The sequence below is a fragment of the Clytia hemisphaerica genome, unplaced genomic scaffold (genome assembly GCF_902728285.1).
Source record: "Clytia hemisphaerica strain Z4C2 unplaced genomic scaffold, Clytia hemisphaerica genome assembly, whole genome shotgun sequence".
NCBI lineage: Eukaryota > Metazoa > Cnidaria > Hydrozoa > Leptothecata > Clytiidae > Clytia > Clytia hemisphaerica.
Window position 1 is genome coordinate 1,992,867 of NW_027103770.1, and position 17,630 is coordinate 2,010,496.

The window sequence follows — 17,630 nt, forward strand, 5'->3', positions numbered from 1 at the left end:
GTGAACAAATTGACTTCGTACCTTGTTAGTAATTTTCACGCGAGGCCACGATCGTAAGATTTAAACGAAATCGGGGCTTCGCGGACTTGTGAGTGCGAGATTAGCAATTTTCAAAAAAAGAAACAAAACTCTCTCATTCTTTTCCAGTAATTTTACAAATTTAATAACTTTTCTCCCAAATTTCGGAATCCTTTTAGCCCTTTACAGAAAAAGAGGTGTAAAAAGTTTGTGCCACAAAAATTTAATGCCGAAAATGCTTGTCGCACACCGGCGTTATCGGAACTACGGAATGGCCCGATTCTAAACCGGACAGCACCATGCACATGCACACGGCCATTTTTCTCCTCCTCCAAAATGCCAAGATGTCGCAAGAGGCAAATAACCTTTGCCCAGAAACTCTGAAACAGATCACACAAGTATTGAACATTAAACGTATTTCCAATGATTGTATAAAGGTATAATATTTCATTGATCTTTGACCATTACTCCCTTTACTTTTATACGCTCTGGCGTTACGGATAAGTTATTTATTTATTGATTTATTTATTTATTTATTTGTTGACATCGGCTTGCTGGATTCGTTTTTTTGGTTCCTATGCTGCCATGTGCTTTTTACATGATTTTTTTTTATGATTTACATTTAGGTATATCTTTAACTTGATTACAGGCTGGCCCATGCCTTTATTTCCAATGTGAAAGGGTCAAAGGTAAAAAGGAGGAGCTTCATAAAACACCCTAAGGAAGTTATTTCTATTCCTTTTTTTGCAGAAATGTTTTGATTTTTCTGCCCGGGGGGGGGGGTACACTTACAGTCAGGGAAATCCCTCAATTGCGGTAGTAATTTCTTACTGCAATTGCGGTATAAACGTCACTTTTAAATTTTTCATATACCGCAATTGCAGTATATTCAAGAAACAGAATTCAAGATTCAAGGAGAAAACAGGCAATTTTTGTACATAATTGATCATATCTTTTTAACGCACAGACAAAATATTTTTTCCGTAGATCAGATTCTTTTAATAAAGAAAAGCTATCTTCTCGTACGATTTTTTACAGTCGATGTTTGTTTATCTTTGTCGACCAGCACTATATGTAGCTGTTATAAGCCTTTGTAGGCTAATCACGAATGAAAACTACCGCAATTGCATTATACCGCAATTGAGGGATTTCCCTGACTGACTTAGGCAAATGGAGGGTACGGTATGTGATTGTGTGACGGTTTGGATTTCCAAAGTCCTGCAGAAGGGTTATAAAAATCAAAAAATCAAATTTCAGTCCCACTAAGGGTAGGAAAAATGGGAAAATTTAAACTTTTTACCCCCCAGAGCCAGAAAGATCGAAATTTAGTCAAAATTGGTCAAATTTGTCCCGGTAGGGTAAGGGTTGTAAATTTCACAAAATTTTCCTTCGTTTTCTCCTTTTTAGTCCTGGTAAGGGTCCGAGGGTTGAAAGTTGGGTGGCACCCTCGTCAGCTCGCAACCCTAGTACCCCCCCCCGGGTTTTTCTGCCTCCTCCTATACTTCTACTTCAGTATACTTCAGTTTGATTTGATGATATTCATCTGTCCAGCTCGTTGAGCCCAACACGTATTATTTGATCGACAAGAGCATTTGATTCAGCCAATCTTGTTTGTCGCGACGTAGTGTGAGGTTCGTCGGGTATAGAGCACAGATATTTATCGAGTCGTTTCTTGAAGGAATCTTTTGAACAGCCAGTGATATTTCGTATGTCAGAGGGAATACTGTTGAAGAGTTTTGGACCCTGTACAGCTAAGCTCTCGCAAATAAATTTGCGAAAGCTACTTCGTTCGATTGTTCGTAGTTTGCATTTTCGACCATGACGGCTTGTAGTTGAAGACGAGACACCACCTTTTACAGTGCCATCTCTCAGTGTGGCTGAAATTTGGTACTATACCCTCTAGTATCGACCAAATATAAATAATTCTGTATCTCTCTCTCCTCCTTTGTAGAGAATACATTTTCAACATTTTCAATTGTTCCCAATAATCGAAAGCGCTAAGTAAGGCCTTTGATTTTATTGAAGAAGTTCTTTTGTACTGATTCAATCTGTTCAATTTGGTGGATGCTGTTTGGTGACCAAAGCTGAGAACAGTAGTCGAGGTGAGGGAGAACTAAGGATTTCCACAACGTTATCATAACATCACTGCTTCTGTTGTTGAATGTTCTCAAAATCCAACTAGAAATGTCCTTAGCTTTTGCTATCATTTTATTGATGTGATCAGTGAATGAGCAGTCACTACTCATCCACACTCCAAGATCTTTGACAGAGTTTTTGTTTTCAATTATAGTTTTGTTATTAGTGAAATAGGTTGATAAACTTTTTGATTCAGTATCTTTACCGTATTTCAAGTGTTCGAATTTACAACTATTTAGTTTCATGTTATTGTTCTCAGTCCAATCATAAACTATGTTGAGATCATGTTGCAACTTGAACGTGTCAATTATTCCTTGGATTTCTTTAAGCATTCTAGTATCGTCAGCAAAGCTTGCAAGGATTGAATACCTGATATTATCATCAATATCAGAAATCATCAGAAGAAACAAAATTGGCCCAAGTACTGTTCCTTGAGGTACTCCTGATATGACAGGGGCACTTTCGGATTTGAAACCATTTACAACAACAGATTGTTTTCTGCCTTTCAAAAACGATTCAATCCATCGCAATAGCTTTCCTTTGATCCCGAGCTGTGACAATTTGTGTAACAAAATTGCATGATCAACTTTGTCGAATGCCTTACTGAAGTCCAAATAAATTGTGTCGACATTAATACCTCTCTCAAGGTATGATAGTATTGTATCATAATGTTCAAGGAGTTGACTCAAACAAGATCTACCTTGTCGAAAGCCATGTTGGGAGTCATTAAAAATGTTATTCTCTTCTAGATAATTAACAATGTTTTTTCGCACAAGTTTTTTCCTGTGCCATAAACCAACTTTTTTCTTGGTGGTTCAGAAAGGCAGGTTTAATAAGGAGTTAATAAGAATGTAAGGGGTCGTTGACAAACGACTTTCCTTTTTTTTAACGGCCTGAGGCCGTTAAGGTTCAGACCCCCTCCCCCTACGTCTTAGCGGCCAAAATCATTCTTCAAAAGTAAATACTTTCACTGGTCCATGGCTGCCATGTTCTTTTGATTCGTAATCCTCAAAGTTCTTCTTTTCGCACGGAATAAACATGTGGTTTTGAGCTGTGACCTTTCAATTTTGAAACTCCAACCCCCGCAGCAAGTCAGGGCGGGATGGGTGGAGCAAGGAATCAACTAAGGCAGACGGAAAAATTGCCGACTTTCGTCACGTGACCAGTCATTTTTCTCGTCGAAGCATTAATTGGTGATCGGAAATAATGTGAATGTCGTGTGGTTGCTTTGGTCTTAGCCTTTCTTCACATGTTTCTACTTTTTGGACTGGTGAAATTTGTAAGTGAGACTTTCCCTTTTTAAAAACTTTTTTAACGGCATTGCAGTGACCCCCTCCCACGGCCACGTCCAGAAGCCGTTAAAAAAAAGGAAAATCGTTTGTCGACGGCCCCTAAGTGACAACCTTTGGCTTGTGTCAAAAGAGCAAATTTTCTCGTTAAGACCCCCTTGTTTGGACTAAAAACACTCTCGCTTGATAATGTATTTACACCACAAACGTTTTGTCTCTAGAATTGAATGAGAAAATTTGGTTGGTTGGTATTCTGGCTACTGCACGTTCTCAATCGGTCATTTTGTCTCATTTTAAGTTTTCAAGTTTTATTTAATGAATTGTCTTGGGAACTTGAACTTGATTCAGGTGACTCTCATCCTTGTTGTTGCAAATACATCCTGAAGATGACTGATGCTTTTTTTTCTGAAAGCTTGATTTCCGAGTGTGACTAACGGAAAGTATCAGGTGAAGCGTACACTTGCTAAAAATTCAACACCAAGATATTGAAAAGTTTTTTACAACTGCTGACCCACCACATAAAGTCAGGTTGATATTTCACATTTCCTTTTGTGAAAATTTGGTTAAATAATATCGATCAATTTGATTTGAGTATGTTTCAAATGAGTGAGGAAAAATATATTGATTTTGATTATCAATTGATAATATATATCCAATAAGAATAATTGATTTAACTATTTTTATAGGATGATAAGAGGTATTATTGTTTGGAATGGGAGCCTTCTTGGATTGCTGAGAAATTTGTCAAAATATTGAAACCATTATTAGTGGAAGAATATGAAAAGAAAGACAAGCCAAAGGTAAGTTATTTTTTCAATTTATTAAAATTAGAATGTTGCTCCTGACATCACCAGGGTAAAAATACTATTGGTATTATTGGTAAATTGTTGCCTGCCTGGAAGATTGTCACAAAAGTAGTATGAATCTGCCATTAGCAGAATAGAAAAGTGTCTTTTTGCAGAATGTTAGTGAGATACAGTGATAGACTTATCCAGATGGTGAGTGAATGTATACCGAGTTTATCGTTCTACATCTGCAATTTGAGCTTTACTAAGCTCATTTGACGTCAATTGATACTTGGATTATCAGTCGGATTGAAAGAGAATGACATGCAAGTGAAGGTAGAGAGTCTATCACCATATTTCCCTAACACTGTATCTCACTAACATTCTGCCAATTGGTAGTGTGAAGGTTTCGATCACAGACTTTCACCGCAATGGACTGTGTTCGAATCCCAAGCTCTTCCAGGCAGGGTGTTAGGGAAATATGGTTAGAAGTAGATTCGAATTCCAAACCAATCATTTATTACGTTATGTTTTCAAGTTGTAGGTTTCTAAAAACCATAATCTTTTTACCTCTACCATTTTTTACTATTTTGCTTCCTTCACTTATGTTCTTCTTTCTTCATTTTCGAAATCTCTTTGAATGAAGTACACGAAATAGATTTGATTCATCTGCTACCTTGCTGATGTAAATAATCTTTTAATAAATAATCGAAATTCCTTGATTCTGCCCGCGTAAACCAGACTGTTAGCAATCGAGTTACTAATATTCAACAAATAAAAATAAAACGAAATTTGCCAGGCTAGTTTTAGTCGGTTCTTCATCAGCCCTGGATTTATCCATAATATTGTGCTCATAACAAAAGAGAAAATTGCAGGAAGCAACATAATACCAGAATAAACTTTAACCGTCAACCATATTAATTTGTCAGTCTTTTTGTTTTGAATTTGTTGATCATTTCCAAGGTTCAAAGAGTCACGTTGTTTGATGAGTCTCGATGTTTTGTATGTCAAAAGAAAGAGGATGAGAAGCGGTATAACAACTAGAAAAGTGTTCGATAGAAAAATATCCCATCCTAGGTTTTTCAGAAAATCTTCAGGGACAGCTGTTTTTCTGAAAATGCCTATCTTTCCCATAATACTACAGCTATCATCAACCATCGTCTTTGAGCTTTCAATGATAAAACTGATTGGTAATGGAAGCAAGACACATAATAAACATCCCAGATAGATGATTCTTTTCTTTGGTCGTGGTTGAAAAGGGTTGGCTAATTGATAGTATCTTAATCCGACCATAAAACAGAGAATATTGCCAGAAGCAATTGATAGACACAACCCAATATTGGTAGCATGATTGCAAAGAAATTCACCAAGATACCATTTTAGACCTGGATATATTTGTAATTTGAAAGGTATACCATAAAAGACAGTGTTATAAATGGTGGATAAAAGATCACTTGCTGCTAATGCTATGATCAATATTCGATAGTTTGGTTTTGTTGTTTTGTCTTTAAATTTGAAAAATAAGATGATGAGTGTGTTCCCAGTGACGCCGAAGATGAAAAATAAACCGAATAGGATTAGTGCGATTAAAGCGTTTATCTCCCCCATCGATGTTTATAAAATTCTTAGAGTGCGACGAGTGTTCTTTTCACTTAAATTACCACTGCCCTATCAATTTTTTGTCTCATTTTCAACCTTCTCTTGTTACATATATAAATTATTGACCTCAAGAAAGTACTATTTTTTTAATAAAAATATAATGCTCTCTATATAAAACTACACAGTTAATTGGGAATGTCAATAAAAAAAACAGTTTTCATTTCTTCAAAAAAGTCTATCATTGGCTTGATATTAAAAAATCTACTAAATATTCACTTTGATTAAAAAAAGTACTGATTATTTTTTAGATTTACTGATATCAACTAAGTGGAGTTTTCATTTTCCTCACAATCTCTTTTTTTTAATGAAAAAGGACATATTCATTAGAAAGATGATGTGATTTTTCTGATTACATTGGTTTGTTCTTTTGCATAAACGGTGAAAATTGGTTTTTGCTCGAGAACATATTTTTATGATTTAGTCGGACAATCTGAATCCACCAGGATGGTTGATATTACCAATATTATCGCATTAATCCTATTCTGTTTATTTTTCATCTTCGGTGTCACTGGAAACACACTCATTATCATATTCTTCAAATTTAAAGACAAAATAACAAAACCAACTTATCGAATCTTGATCATAGCATTAGCAGCAAGTGATCTCTTATCCTCAATTTATAATTCTCTGTTTTATGGAATACCTTTTCAATTAGATTTTGTAGCGCCATGGTACCTTGGTGAAACTTTATGTGAATATTCAGGAGTCATCGGTCAAACTTTATCAGTAACCTCCAGTAATCTACTATGTTTGATGGTTGGCTTACGCTACCGTCAATTAGCCAACTCATTTTCTCAACCTTTAAAGAAACGTTACATTTATGTAGCATGTTTGTTTTGTTTTCTCATAACACTAGCGATAAGCTTTTCGATTCAAGAACACAAGATAATCAAAGAGGGAGAATGCATCTGGATGTTTGAGAGTCAATCTTACGACAGAGATCGAACAGCTTTATCGATTCTCTTATCCAATATTTTACTGATCATCGTGCCGTTATTTATCATTTTATTTTTGACGTATAAAACATCGAAACTTATCAAAAGGCGAGATTCTTTAAACCTTGGTAATGCTCAACAAATTCAAAACAAAAAGACTGATAAGTTGATTTGGTTGACTGTTAAAGTTTATTTCGGTATTGTATTACTGCCGGCAATCTTTTCGCTGGTACTAAGTATCATGTTTTGGTTATCCAATTCTTTCATTGATGAGAATTTTCAAATTGCATGGGATATTTCGTTTTATTTTTATCTGTTGACTTTGAGTAACTCGATCGCTAACGGTTTTCTATATGCTGGTCGGGTTAAAGAATTCAGACAGTTTGTTAAACGACTTTGCAAGTGATACTAGCTTGTGATATCATCTTTTCACGTGAATAGGAAGCATCAACTTTCTACTCAGCTCTGTCTTACAGTATTATATCTGACAACTTTAACCACACTTTAACCATGCAATTGCTACTGCACTGGTCTTCTTGCATTCGACGCATAGCTTACATCAAAACTGTGGGGGAAAAAAGTTGTTAAATGACAAAGAACCGTGTATGAAAATCCAAATGGCTTTTGTTTTTCTTTTTAATACCGATTACCTTAAGGGAAGAAATTTTGGCGAATTTGGCCGATTTATCTGAAATCCGCCAAATTAAGTTCCCGCTAAATTAAATTTTATCAGCCATCCGCCAAATTAAATTCCCGCCTAAATTTCTTCCCTTAAAGTAGTCTTATTTGTATACCACCGTGCTCATCATAAAGATGAAAATTTCTTTTAAACTGGTCTTGTAAACTAAGAACAAATATTTTACTTTGAACGCTAAATGCGGAATGAGTAATTACTTAGGAAATTATTTGTGGATACAGTGGAACCTCTAATTAGTGGACACCATCGGGGAAAGGGGTTAGTGTCCGCTAATTAGAAGTGTCCGCCTTTTAGAAACTTTTGATCTCGGAGCTCCAATTTTGAAATTAGGCCATTCCAGGGTGTCGAAAATACATAATTGAGGTCTAAAGTAATTATCTGCAGACACTAGGCCATAGAAGAACAAGAGAAAGGTTATTAAAACGCAACAATTTAGTTTTTAACAAATAAAAGAAAATCAGTGATTTATGATTTCTTTGGCCCACCTAAATTCGTTGAATGGGTCAAGGGAAAACTGCAAATTTGTAGAAATAATTTGAGTAATAAGACTAATAAGTGCTTGAAATAAAAATATCTAAATTTTTTTTTTCGATTTTGGACGTCTGTGACCCGTTTGATATTCAATGTCCGCTAATTGGAGAGCTAAAATAGGGGTTTCGGCCATTTCGTGCGAAAAAATTTGTCCGCTAATGAGAGGGTCCGCTAATTAAGTGTCCGCCTTTTAGAAACTTTTTTATGAGGATTTGACTAGGAAACGGCCGGGGAAAATGAAATTGTCCGCTAATCAGAGGTGTCCGCCTTTTAGAGTGTCCGTTAATTAGAGGTTTTACTGTATATCTCCCAGTAAAAACAAGTAGAAGGTATTAAAAATAGCAACTTCTAAAGTTATATACAGGGTAAAGGTAAACGAATTGAGCTTTGAAAAAAAAAATATTATCAGGTCGAGTCAATTTTCATGCGTTTATTTTGTTGCGTTTACGTAGTAAAACTGGTGTCGAATTTACTGATGTTTTATTGTAGCACTTGTATTTAGAAACTGTATTTGATCTATCAATCCATTTTCTTATAAAAAGATGAAGATGTTTTTCTTAGAAATAATAAAAGGACGAGGAAAGTATTTGGTACTACTGTATTACATTCTTTCTATGTCATAAACACACATACTGTTAGTTTGGTTTTGTATACGTGTTTTAGATGAGATTTTTTTCATAAAGAAAGCGTCTCGACTCTGCAAACTTTGTTTCAAAAATGTTGTCAGAAAGTGAATTTAATTTTAAAACCGATGTCAATTCCGAGATATCGGTAACATTTTCTGTTCTTTCATCATTGGGGATTATTTCCATGATACTTCTAGCTTTTCATTATTCGAGGAAAGAGAAAATCTCATGGTTGAATCCTCAACGTTCAAGCATCATATTTATCTACGTTGGAATGTTAGCGTTGTTGAACACGTTACTTTATGAAGATGGTTACCGATATGCTAACTTTGCGTCTACTATTTTAATGTTGGTTATTTCCATTGTGGTTATCATCGCTGGCAGTTTTATGTTTTTCATCGAACCTACAACACCTGTCGAAGAAGAAAAACATGATTCGAATCTGGCACCTTTTATTGTCATCATAACTATCATTATCATCCTATTAGAGCTTCTTATTGTTATCGGGTCAGCTTTTGATGGAAACTATATGAACTTTTTCCTCTTCATCTCTGGAACTATACAAAAAGCTGTTCAACTGTTCATCTACCATTGTCGGTTGTGTGAGTTTATTCCTAAGAGAGGTCGCTTATATGGTGCATCTTGGTATTACAAAACTATAGCGTTAATCAATTTCATTTTGTGGGTTGAATCAATCGAAGTTACCAAAGATAGACAGACCATATACATGGAGAAAATCTTGAAAGGTGGTTACAGCATTTTCGCCAAAGCATACACTGCTTTGATCGTTGACTATCGCCTGATATGTTGCATTTTGTTTGTCGAACATGCTTTTGAAATTGATAAAACAATCAAGTCAGATGAAACTGAAAAGGAAAATCAACTTCGTCAAGATGCTACCACTCAAAGGAAACCCGAAACCGACGAGATCCATCACTCGTCTTTCGAAGAGTACCAAAAGTTCAAAAGCAAAGTCAAACTTTACAAAGGAGCAGGAGTAATATCTGGATTGGGTATTGTCTTTTTACAGACTTTCAATGCTATGGTCTACACTGGGAACAATATGGTTGGCCCATGGACTAACGTTATGGGGTGCGTGGCTGTCTGGTCTTTTTTCCTTGCTGGCATCTTGCTATTAAACAAGGTATTTTTTATTACTAACATACTCAAGAAACACGTTCTTACAAGATCAGCGCATGTTTATTCTTCAGTCTGCCAATCAAATCAAGAGGCCTCAAGAAGACAGTAAACATGTTTATCCATGAATTTCGAGTATCATTGTTATTTTTTGGTTGTTTGGTTTTTGATGAATTTCATTTCCGCTTCTAATCGTAACCTTTTTAATCAGTGTTCAAGCTATTCTTCTGGTGAATTCTCCAAAGTCCCTTTTTGAATAAAACTTAAGTTCCTTACGAACTTCTCCCTCCTGCGTTTTACGATTATTTCCTAACCTCGTGAGATCTATCCCACTGTTTTTTTTTCACTTTTGAAAAGGCGCTGATTCGTTTATTTATTTTGACCTTTTAATTTTTTTTTGCGGGTTCTTTATGAAATTATTTTCACTGTGGTTACTGAATTGGAAGTTGTTCAAGGATATAATGACTATAATGACTAAACTTTTTGTCTAGGTTCATCAATCGAAGAAAGATGGTCATGTCGAGGAAAATCAAGAAAACCCTGGTATCGAATACCTGATGATAGCGATGGGCCTGTTCAGTACAATGTTTTGGGTAGCCAAAACTGTGGCAATTAGTATGTGGGCTTACAGAGCGTATATCTCGGACAGTGAACTATCCTTGTATCTTATCTGGACAACAGTTAAGGATGTACATTTTCCATTCATCCAGATTTTTCAGATATACCTCTTTGTAACCCTAGATGTGACCTCCACCAGAAAGGGAATATTCAAGAAAGAGTTAATATCTTATTTCTTGACACCATTCTTAATGCTCGCAGCTCTGGCAATCTTTTTTAATCTGATCATTTGTGAATACACGTTTCATGTTGAGGAGCTTGCCAAAGATGCTAACTTCACAACAGTGACTCAGATAGTATATGGGACAGGCTCACCATTGGGTCTGGGTTTCAGTCTACACATTGTGCTCCATTTTTACACCATGTATTGTCAGATGAAACACTATCAGAATCGCTATCCATCTATTGATAAAGACGATAATCGAAATCTCGGTGACGGAAACAGACTTGACGAGAATGACGATAATAAGCCATTAATCGAACAACAAAATGCATGAGTTTAAATTTTTAATTGATGAACATATTTTCTTTACACACATTTTTTTAAAAGAATATCCAAGATTTTTGAAGCCTTCGGAGTGTCCTAAAAATGTTCTTAACTTGTTCTTAATTTTGTCATTTTGTCAGTGTATTTTTCTAAGAAGTATGGTGTTTTAGAGTCTGCAAAGCCTTAAAATGTTCTTAACTTGTTCATAATATTTTGGTCATCGAAGCTTTATGTTCTTACATAGTTTGTTCTTATAAAAAGCGTTCATTATAACAATGGACTGTTCAGGACAGCTGCGTGGTAGCAGGGGGGTGGTTCTTCCAGTTCTTCCTTTTTGAGGAGAGGCTTGCATCCCGCTTGCATTCGAAAACCAAAAAAACTCAAAGTTTCACTAGTCAATATTCTTCTTTTGTATTTTTTATAATATATGCTATTTCTTGTCAATATCTGATTGTTTCTTTTAAAGTTTTCATATCATTTTTACATATCAAACCAGGCTTTTCTTTTGTTTTAGGGTGTTCGTTTTTGTGCTGAAAAAATACAAATCTGAGGAAGGGGGCAAAACATCCCCCTATGACACTATGCCGTTAGAACCATTGGCATTATCACAAGGGCCCGGCCCTACAAGCCTGTTTTGTGACTTAAACATTTCCAGAAAAAAATTGCTAAATCAAATATATAATATCTTTCGCACCACTCAACCACTCAACTCAAGTCGGGCACAATTTGTGAGAAATCCTGTGAAAATTATTGAAAGTTTTTTTTTCTCTCATCATTAGATTGAATTGGTGGCCTGTACTCAGAGTAAGGACGACGAAGGTTATGATTTCTTGGTATTGAAGGTGCCAAAAACATTGGAGACAGGTATTCTATCGAATGGCGATGTTTCCATCAACGGACGACATGGGTTATCTCTGCATCAAGACTTATGCCAGGTACGGTATGTTTCTCCAATAGATCAAGTTATATTTAGTTGAGAATGTATTGCAGTACCCTTTTTCAATTTTTACAAAAATAGGACTTAACTCAATATTATGGATTTTTCTATTACGATTTTTAGTTCAGCTGCATACTAATTGAAATTTAGCCTTAATCCTGGGATCATTATTAGAAGATCAGCCCTGAGATGATTATATGCATATTATTTTTAATCCCCTAACCAAAATTGTAACTTAAGATTCCCTTATCACACCCCTGTCTCAATGCCCCGGTGGCATGATTTCAGTACATGATTTTTTTCAGTACATGGTTTCAGTACATGATTTTTTCCTACGTCACTGCAGTAATCAAATTTTTATTGCACTCATTTGTAATCATCCTAAATGGCTTGGGAATTCAAGAACTGTTTTTTATTGTCGCTGTCTTTATTCAATTTATATCTCAATTCACAAATGAGTGCAATAAAAATTTGATTACTGCAGTGACGTAGGAAAAAATCATGTACTGAAACCATGTACTGAAAAAAATCATGTACTAAAATCATGCCACCGGGGCACTGAGACAGGGGTGTCTTATCTACAAAGAGAACATTCCTATTTCAAATGTTTTAGTGACTTAACACCCCTGTGTCACAGACGCACTAGTGTGGTCGTGTTACAAAATACAGGCTGTTTGTAGGAAAAAAATAAGCTCTAGCTGAAACTTTCTCCTAAAATCTCACTGGTGGAACATCCCTTTTTTGGGCAATTTCTATTTTCCCCAGGCAAAATCCTAAGGGCGAAATTGTTTAAAAATTTCAAACTTATTTCCAGACAATATCATGTATACCATTTAAAAGCTTTCAAAAAACTATATAGAAGACTTTTAAACGGTTATAGCCGATTTCCTTACCTAACTCGCAAGTTCCACTTTTCGCCACATTTTGGACTAAAATTGACCATAAATAGCATCTTCTGCGTGAAATATCTTGAGTTAGGTAATGAAATCGGCTATACCCGTTTAAAAGTTTCTATATAGTTTTTCGAGAGCTTTCGAATGGTATACTTGATAATGTCTGAAATTGAGTTTGAAATTTTCAAAATATTTCGCCCTTAGGGTTTTGCCTGGGGAAAAAAGAAATGTCCCAAAAAAGGGATGTTCCACCGGTGGGATTTTAGGAGATTTTTTCCGGAGGCATAACCATCCTATAGAGAAGGTCTGGAGAAAGTTTCAGCTAGATCTTATTTTTTTCCCGTAAATTATGCTAAATGACCCCACTTCACTGGGACCCCAGCCCTTCTAGAAAATCTGACAAAAATTTCGTTCCCGGTAGGAAAATACACCACTGGGAAATTGTGTTATATTTCATCCCCATTCGAAATTAAATGTTTAAGAATTGCACTCCAAAACCATCCCCACTGGTTTTTTAACCTTTGAACAATAGAATACCCCCATTGGGATATCAATAGGAATCTTTATCCCCACTGAGGAAAAAAGTTCGACCGGGGCTGTGAGACATGGGTGTACTGTAACATTCGAGGATTGAAATGACGCATTAATTGTGCTTTTCCAGAAAATGTTTTTACCCCCACTGTTGAAGATATTGAGTTTTTCGAAGTATCGAACCCCCTGGATATCCTACTTGATTAGTTTAGACCCCCTGGATATCCACTCTTAAAAATATGTTCAACCCCCTAAATATCGTATTTTTTGCTTGAAAAACCCTTGATATCCGCTCCCTTGTAGATATTTAACCCCTTGGATATCCACTTTTGAACAAAAATCGTTAGCCCCCTGGATATCCGATATCCTCAACAGACTATTTCTGGAAAAGCCCATTCTTTCATCAAACTTTTCTGTTTGTTTTCAGTTGAAAGAGGAAAAACAAGGTGAAAATCACACTGGACAAAACGATAAAGATGACGTCATCACATTCCCTCCACTAGAAGGTACCAACGAATTCGAAGAATCATTAATCATAGAAACCAGTCCTGCACAAAATACCACGCATCAAACAATACCTGGTTCCCATATAAAAAACGAAGACACTGCAACAAAGTCGTGTAATCTTTACACGGAAAACTTTCACGATTCGATAGGAATAACTACAAGCCAACGAAAAGTAAAATGTACTCCGCGACGCTCGAGACAAGATATTCATCAACTTTTCGACTGTGAATTTTGCGGCGCTCAATTTGTTCACAAAACACATTTACGAATTCATACTAGATCTCATACGGGCGAAAAACCGCATAAATGCACATTTTGCGGTCGTGGTTTCGCGCAAAAAGGGAATTTACGAGTTCACGAGAAAATACATACTGGTGAGAAAGAATATGCTTGTCAGTTCTGCAACAAAAGGTTTATCACCAATGCGCAACTTTTAGTTCATATTAGGACTCATACAAACCCAAACAAAAAACGCCCATTCTCTGTTGGCGGTGGTGGTTATAAAGATGCTGATACCAGGGACAAAGTAATAAAACAAGGACCTGGAAATTCATCTAACAAAGACAGTGCAGCCATTCTAACTGGCTCAAACAAAAATGCTATTCTTAATTCAGAATTCACAAGTAAAGACAGCATTACAGACAGCATGAATAAACTTTTGGGACAACTCGTGTCTAACGGACAGAACAATAAACGGACACTTAACGAACCGGAAAGTATATCTTCAGTATTTGTTGATAGAATAGCGAGAAGTAAGATTACAACTTCAGTGAATTCTGAACCACATATGACGGTTATTTCTCAAATAGGTAGTAATAGTCCTGTTGTTATTGAACGAACGAACGAAATTTTTTAGGATTGTGAGACCCGCCGGCTAGTGACACGGCTTTTATGGTGAAGTTTTAGTCTATAGGTTATTTTATATGAAAATAATGTTTATTATTGTTAATTTTTATCCAGCTGGATATCTAGCTCACAAACATAAAGATCCGTCATTTTTAATGACTGTCCTCTATCTCACAAACATAAAAAATCTGTTATTTTTCTCTCCCATAAAAAGTTAGTGATGCTTTCTCAACTTCTTTCTTCCAAGGCCGCCGTAATGGAAAAGCAAGGATAAGGGTTCGGAAAATGAAAAATAAGAAGAAAAAATTATCCTTTTTATAATTCGTGATATTCATGATGTAATGTTTTCTACGGAAAGACCCTGGTTTTTGCCGGTAGTGACAAATTTTATACAACTGTTATCTAGTTTAAATTTGCCACTACTGGCTAAAACCGGGGTATTTGTGTAGAAAACATTACGTCATGAATATCATGAATACAGGGTGTCCTGTCTCAGAACACGAGGTCGCAAGTAGAAATTTGTTTTGTGTACATGTCTAGTTTATCTCTTTAACGCAATGCAGTAATTAACACAGTGAAGTGTCAAGACTTTTTTTCGGGACACCCTGTATGTCAAAAACATCGAAAACACAGTGGTTACAGTGAAGCAGAAATTCAATAAACTTAAAATTAAAATATCGATTGTGTTGTGAAACAAAAACATTTTTATGAACATCTCCTTCAAACAAAGTAAAAACATTTTAATGATCGCATTATATTAAATGGTATTTATACTGAACTAATCTTTGACAAACACGCACACATAAAACTTTCTACTTTTTTTCGGGACACCCTGTATGTCAAAAACATCAAAAACACATTCAGATATTTTGCAACGATAATTAAACGCAATTAAAAATAATTCTCTCATTTCTAGGAAAGTGTTTCTTTTTGCAAAAACATAGCTAATTTGGAAATGTCGTTTGAAGTAATTATTCTTTTTGAAAACGAGGCCCGCAATGGCTTGATATATACAATCGTAAAGACACTCCAAACCCCCGAATAAAAAGTAGGGTATTTAGAAATAATTTTCCTTACAATGGAAAGATTTTTCGTTAAAATGAAGTCTTCTATAAATCTTGAAATATAAAATTAAAGCCTTAAAAGAGCTTTAATTATTTTAATTTTTACATTGTAATGTTTTTATCACTCTATTTCTAATTACATAATTTTCATCGTTCTATTGAAGGACTATTTATTTGTTTCTCCAGGTGCACTTCATTTATTCATTCATATCCAGGCGAGTCTTCAAATCAGTTCAATTTTTTGGCAGCCGGTGAAGGAGATTCTGAGAGTCTGAGTCACAGACCTCTACATAACCGCAGGTAGTATAGGGAGCACGAATCAGTTAGAGGATGCCAGCAGCCTAGATGGTAGAGGAAATTTTTTTTTCGGACACTGGTGTATATAGTTTACACTGGGGTATGAACCCTCCCTACAATCAAGGTCATAATAATTGAGAAAAAAGGGAAATACACCGGGAAGTTTTTGAACCACAAGCGATTTGTAAGTGCTAAAGTAGGTTGGAAGGGTAAGAGTTTTAACTCTGAGTTTTAACATGAGACTTAAGACTAAGGATCTGAGGATCAAAAAGCTCAAAAATAGTCCAATAAGACTCAGAGTATAGCCTGTAAGTCTGCCAACCCCTTCCGAATTGAAATATTCGATTAAATTAAAGAGAAATCGACTTTCTCGCCGGAACTTTAAATTATGAAAAACGTTAAAATAACCAAAATTATCAAAATATTATGACCTTTATTGTAGGTTAATTTTATCCCCCTATATACCCATCCCCCCTTCTGTAATGAAATCTTAGCTCCCCTCTTCTTTACAGAAAATCTGTTTCGACGGAGACTCACTCTATGCGCTACCAAAGTAGCTGCCGTTTTTACAATGTAGAAATATAAAACTGGCGTTTTGATCAACATGATAACTTTTGTAAAACAATTATCTGGCACCCAGATGGTGAAATTTTCATCCGACACGCTAAAGCTCTGAAGGTCGGGAAAATTGGCATGGGCGGTCCTTTAGAGCTTTAGTGTGGGCGGCCGCTAATCCGCCATCGGAATATCAGATAAGTAAAGCGAATACCTATATCATGTCAGTCGCTCGTTTTTCAAGAAGCTCCGGATGTCAAAAGTCGGTCACCATACCTTGGTGAGAAAGGAGAACAGAAAAGTTATTAAAATATCTTGTTCATAAGCTGAAAAGGTATACCAAACCTAAACAAGACGACTTTAAGTCGAAAATTTCGCCAAATATTTGCAAAAAGTATGCTATAATGCTGGCTCTGAAAAAGCTGTTAAGAAAATTACGAGGTGGATTAGAAAAAAAGGTTAAGGTCGAGTCATGAGAAATGATTCGGACACGGTCATTTTTTATGATGAATAAGCGAGGCTGAGGCATATTAAAACTGCTGCAACCAGTAGTCCCCTGTCTACCTTGTAAAAACTAATTACCTAAAAGTATATCCCCAGCTATCAAAAGTTATGAATTGATTTCTATAAAGTATATGCTTATAAGAAAAATAAATGTGCTCAAATTGTGCGTCATCCCTGGTTTACTTTGTAAAAACTAATTACCGAAAGGTATATGGCTGTCTATCAAGAGTTATTTATTAGATTCTTATAAAGTAAGTGCTTATAAGAAAAATAAATGTGCTCAAATTGTGCGTCATCCCTTGTTTACTTTGTAAAAACTAATTACCGAAAGGTATATGACTGTCTATCAAGAGTTATTTATTAGATTCTTATAAAGTAAATGCTTATAAGAAAAATAGACATTCTCATATTGTGCACTGTCCCTTGTTTACTTTGTAAGAACTAATTACCGAAAGGTATATCACCGTGTTTCAAGAGTTATTGATTAGATTCTTATAAGGTAGACGCCTATATGATAAATAAAATGTTCCCGTACACGTTTTTTTTTTATAAGGAACACGTTTATAAGGAACTCGAGG

The 17,630-nt window shown here is 35.6% G+C and overlaps 1 protein-coding gene across 5 annotated transcripts; it reads left to right on the top strand.

Moving 5' to 3' along the window:
* Positions 1-77: 77 nt before the first annotated feature.
* LOC136805938 (uncharacterized) lies at positions 78-14,802 on the top strand. 5 transcript variants are annotated; one of them, XM_067062529.1, is made up of 4 exons: positions 81-455; positions 4,130-4,243; positions 11,698-11,853; positions 13,707-14,802. In XM_067062529.1, exons 1-4 carry the CDS (start codon positions 318-320, stop codon positions 14,640-14,642), a joined length of 1,344 nt encoding a protein of 447 aa, XP_066918630.1. In that variant the 5' UTR covers positions 81-317; the 3' UTR covers positions 14,643-14,802. The 5 variants fall into 5 exon arrangements, with proteins under 5 accessions (XP_066918631.1, XP_066918630.1, XP_066918628.1 ...); XM_067062527.1 differs by lacking the exons at positions 81-455; positions 11,698-11,853 and adding exons at positions 3,796-3,890; positions 8,874-9,820; XM_067062530.1 differs by lacking the exon at positions 11,698-11,853 and having other exon boundaries at positions 78-455.
* Positions 14,803-17,630: the final 2,828 nt, after the last annotated feature.

Bases quoted from the DNA above. Each gene is read 5' to 3' on its own strand.
- LOC136805938 (XM_067062526.1), top strand. From the start codon at position 8,768: ATGTTGTCAGAAAGTGAATTTAATTTTAAAACCGATGTCAATTCCGAG. The intron at 9,821-13,706 runs GTATTTTTTATT...GTTTGTTTTCAG, and splicing joins GCATCTTGCTATTAAACAAG to TTGAAAGAGGAAAAACAAGG.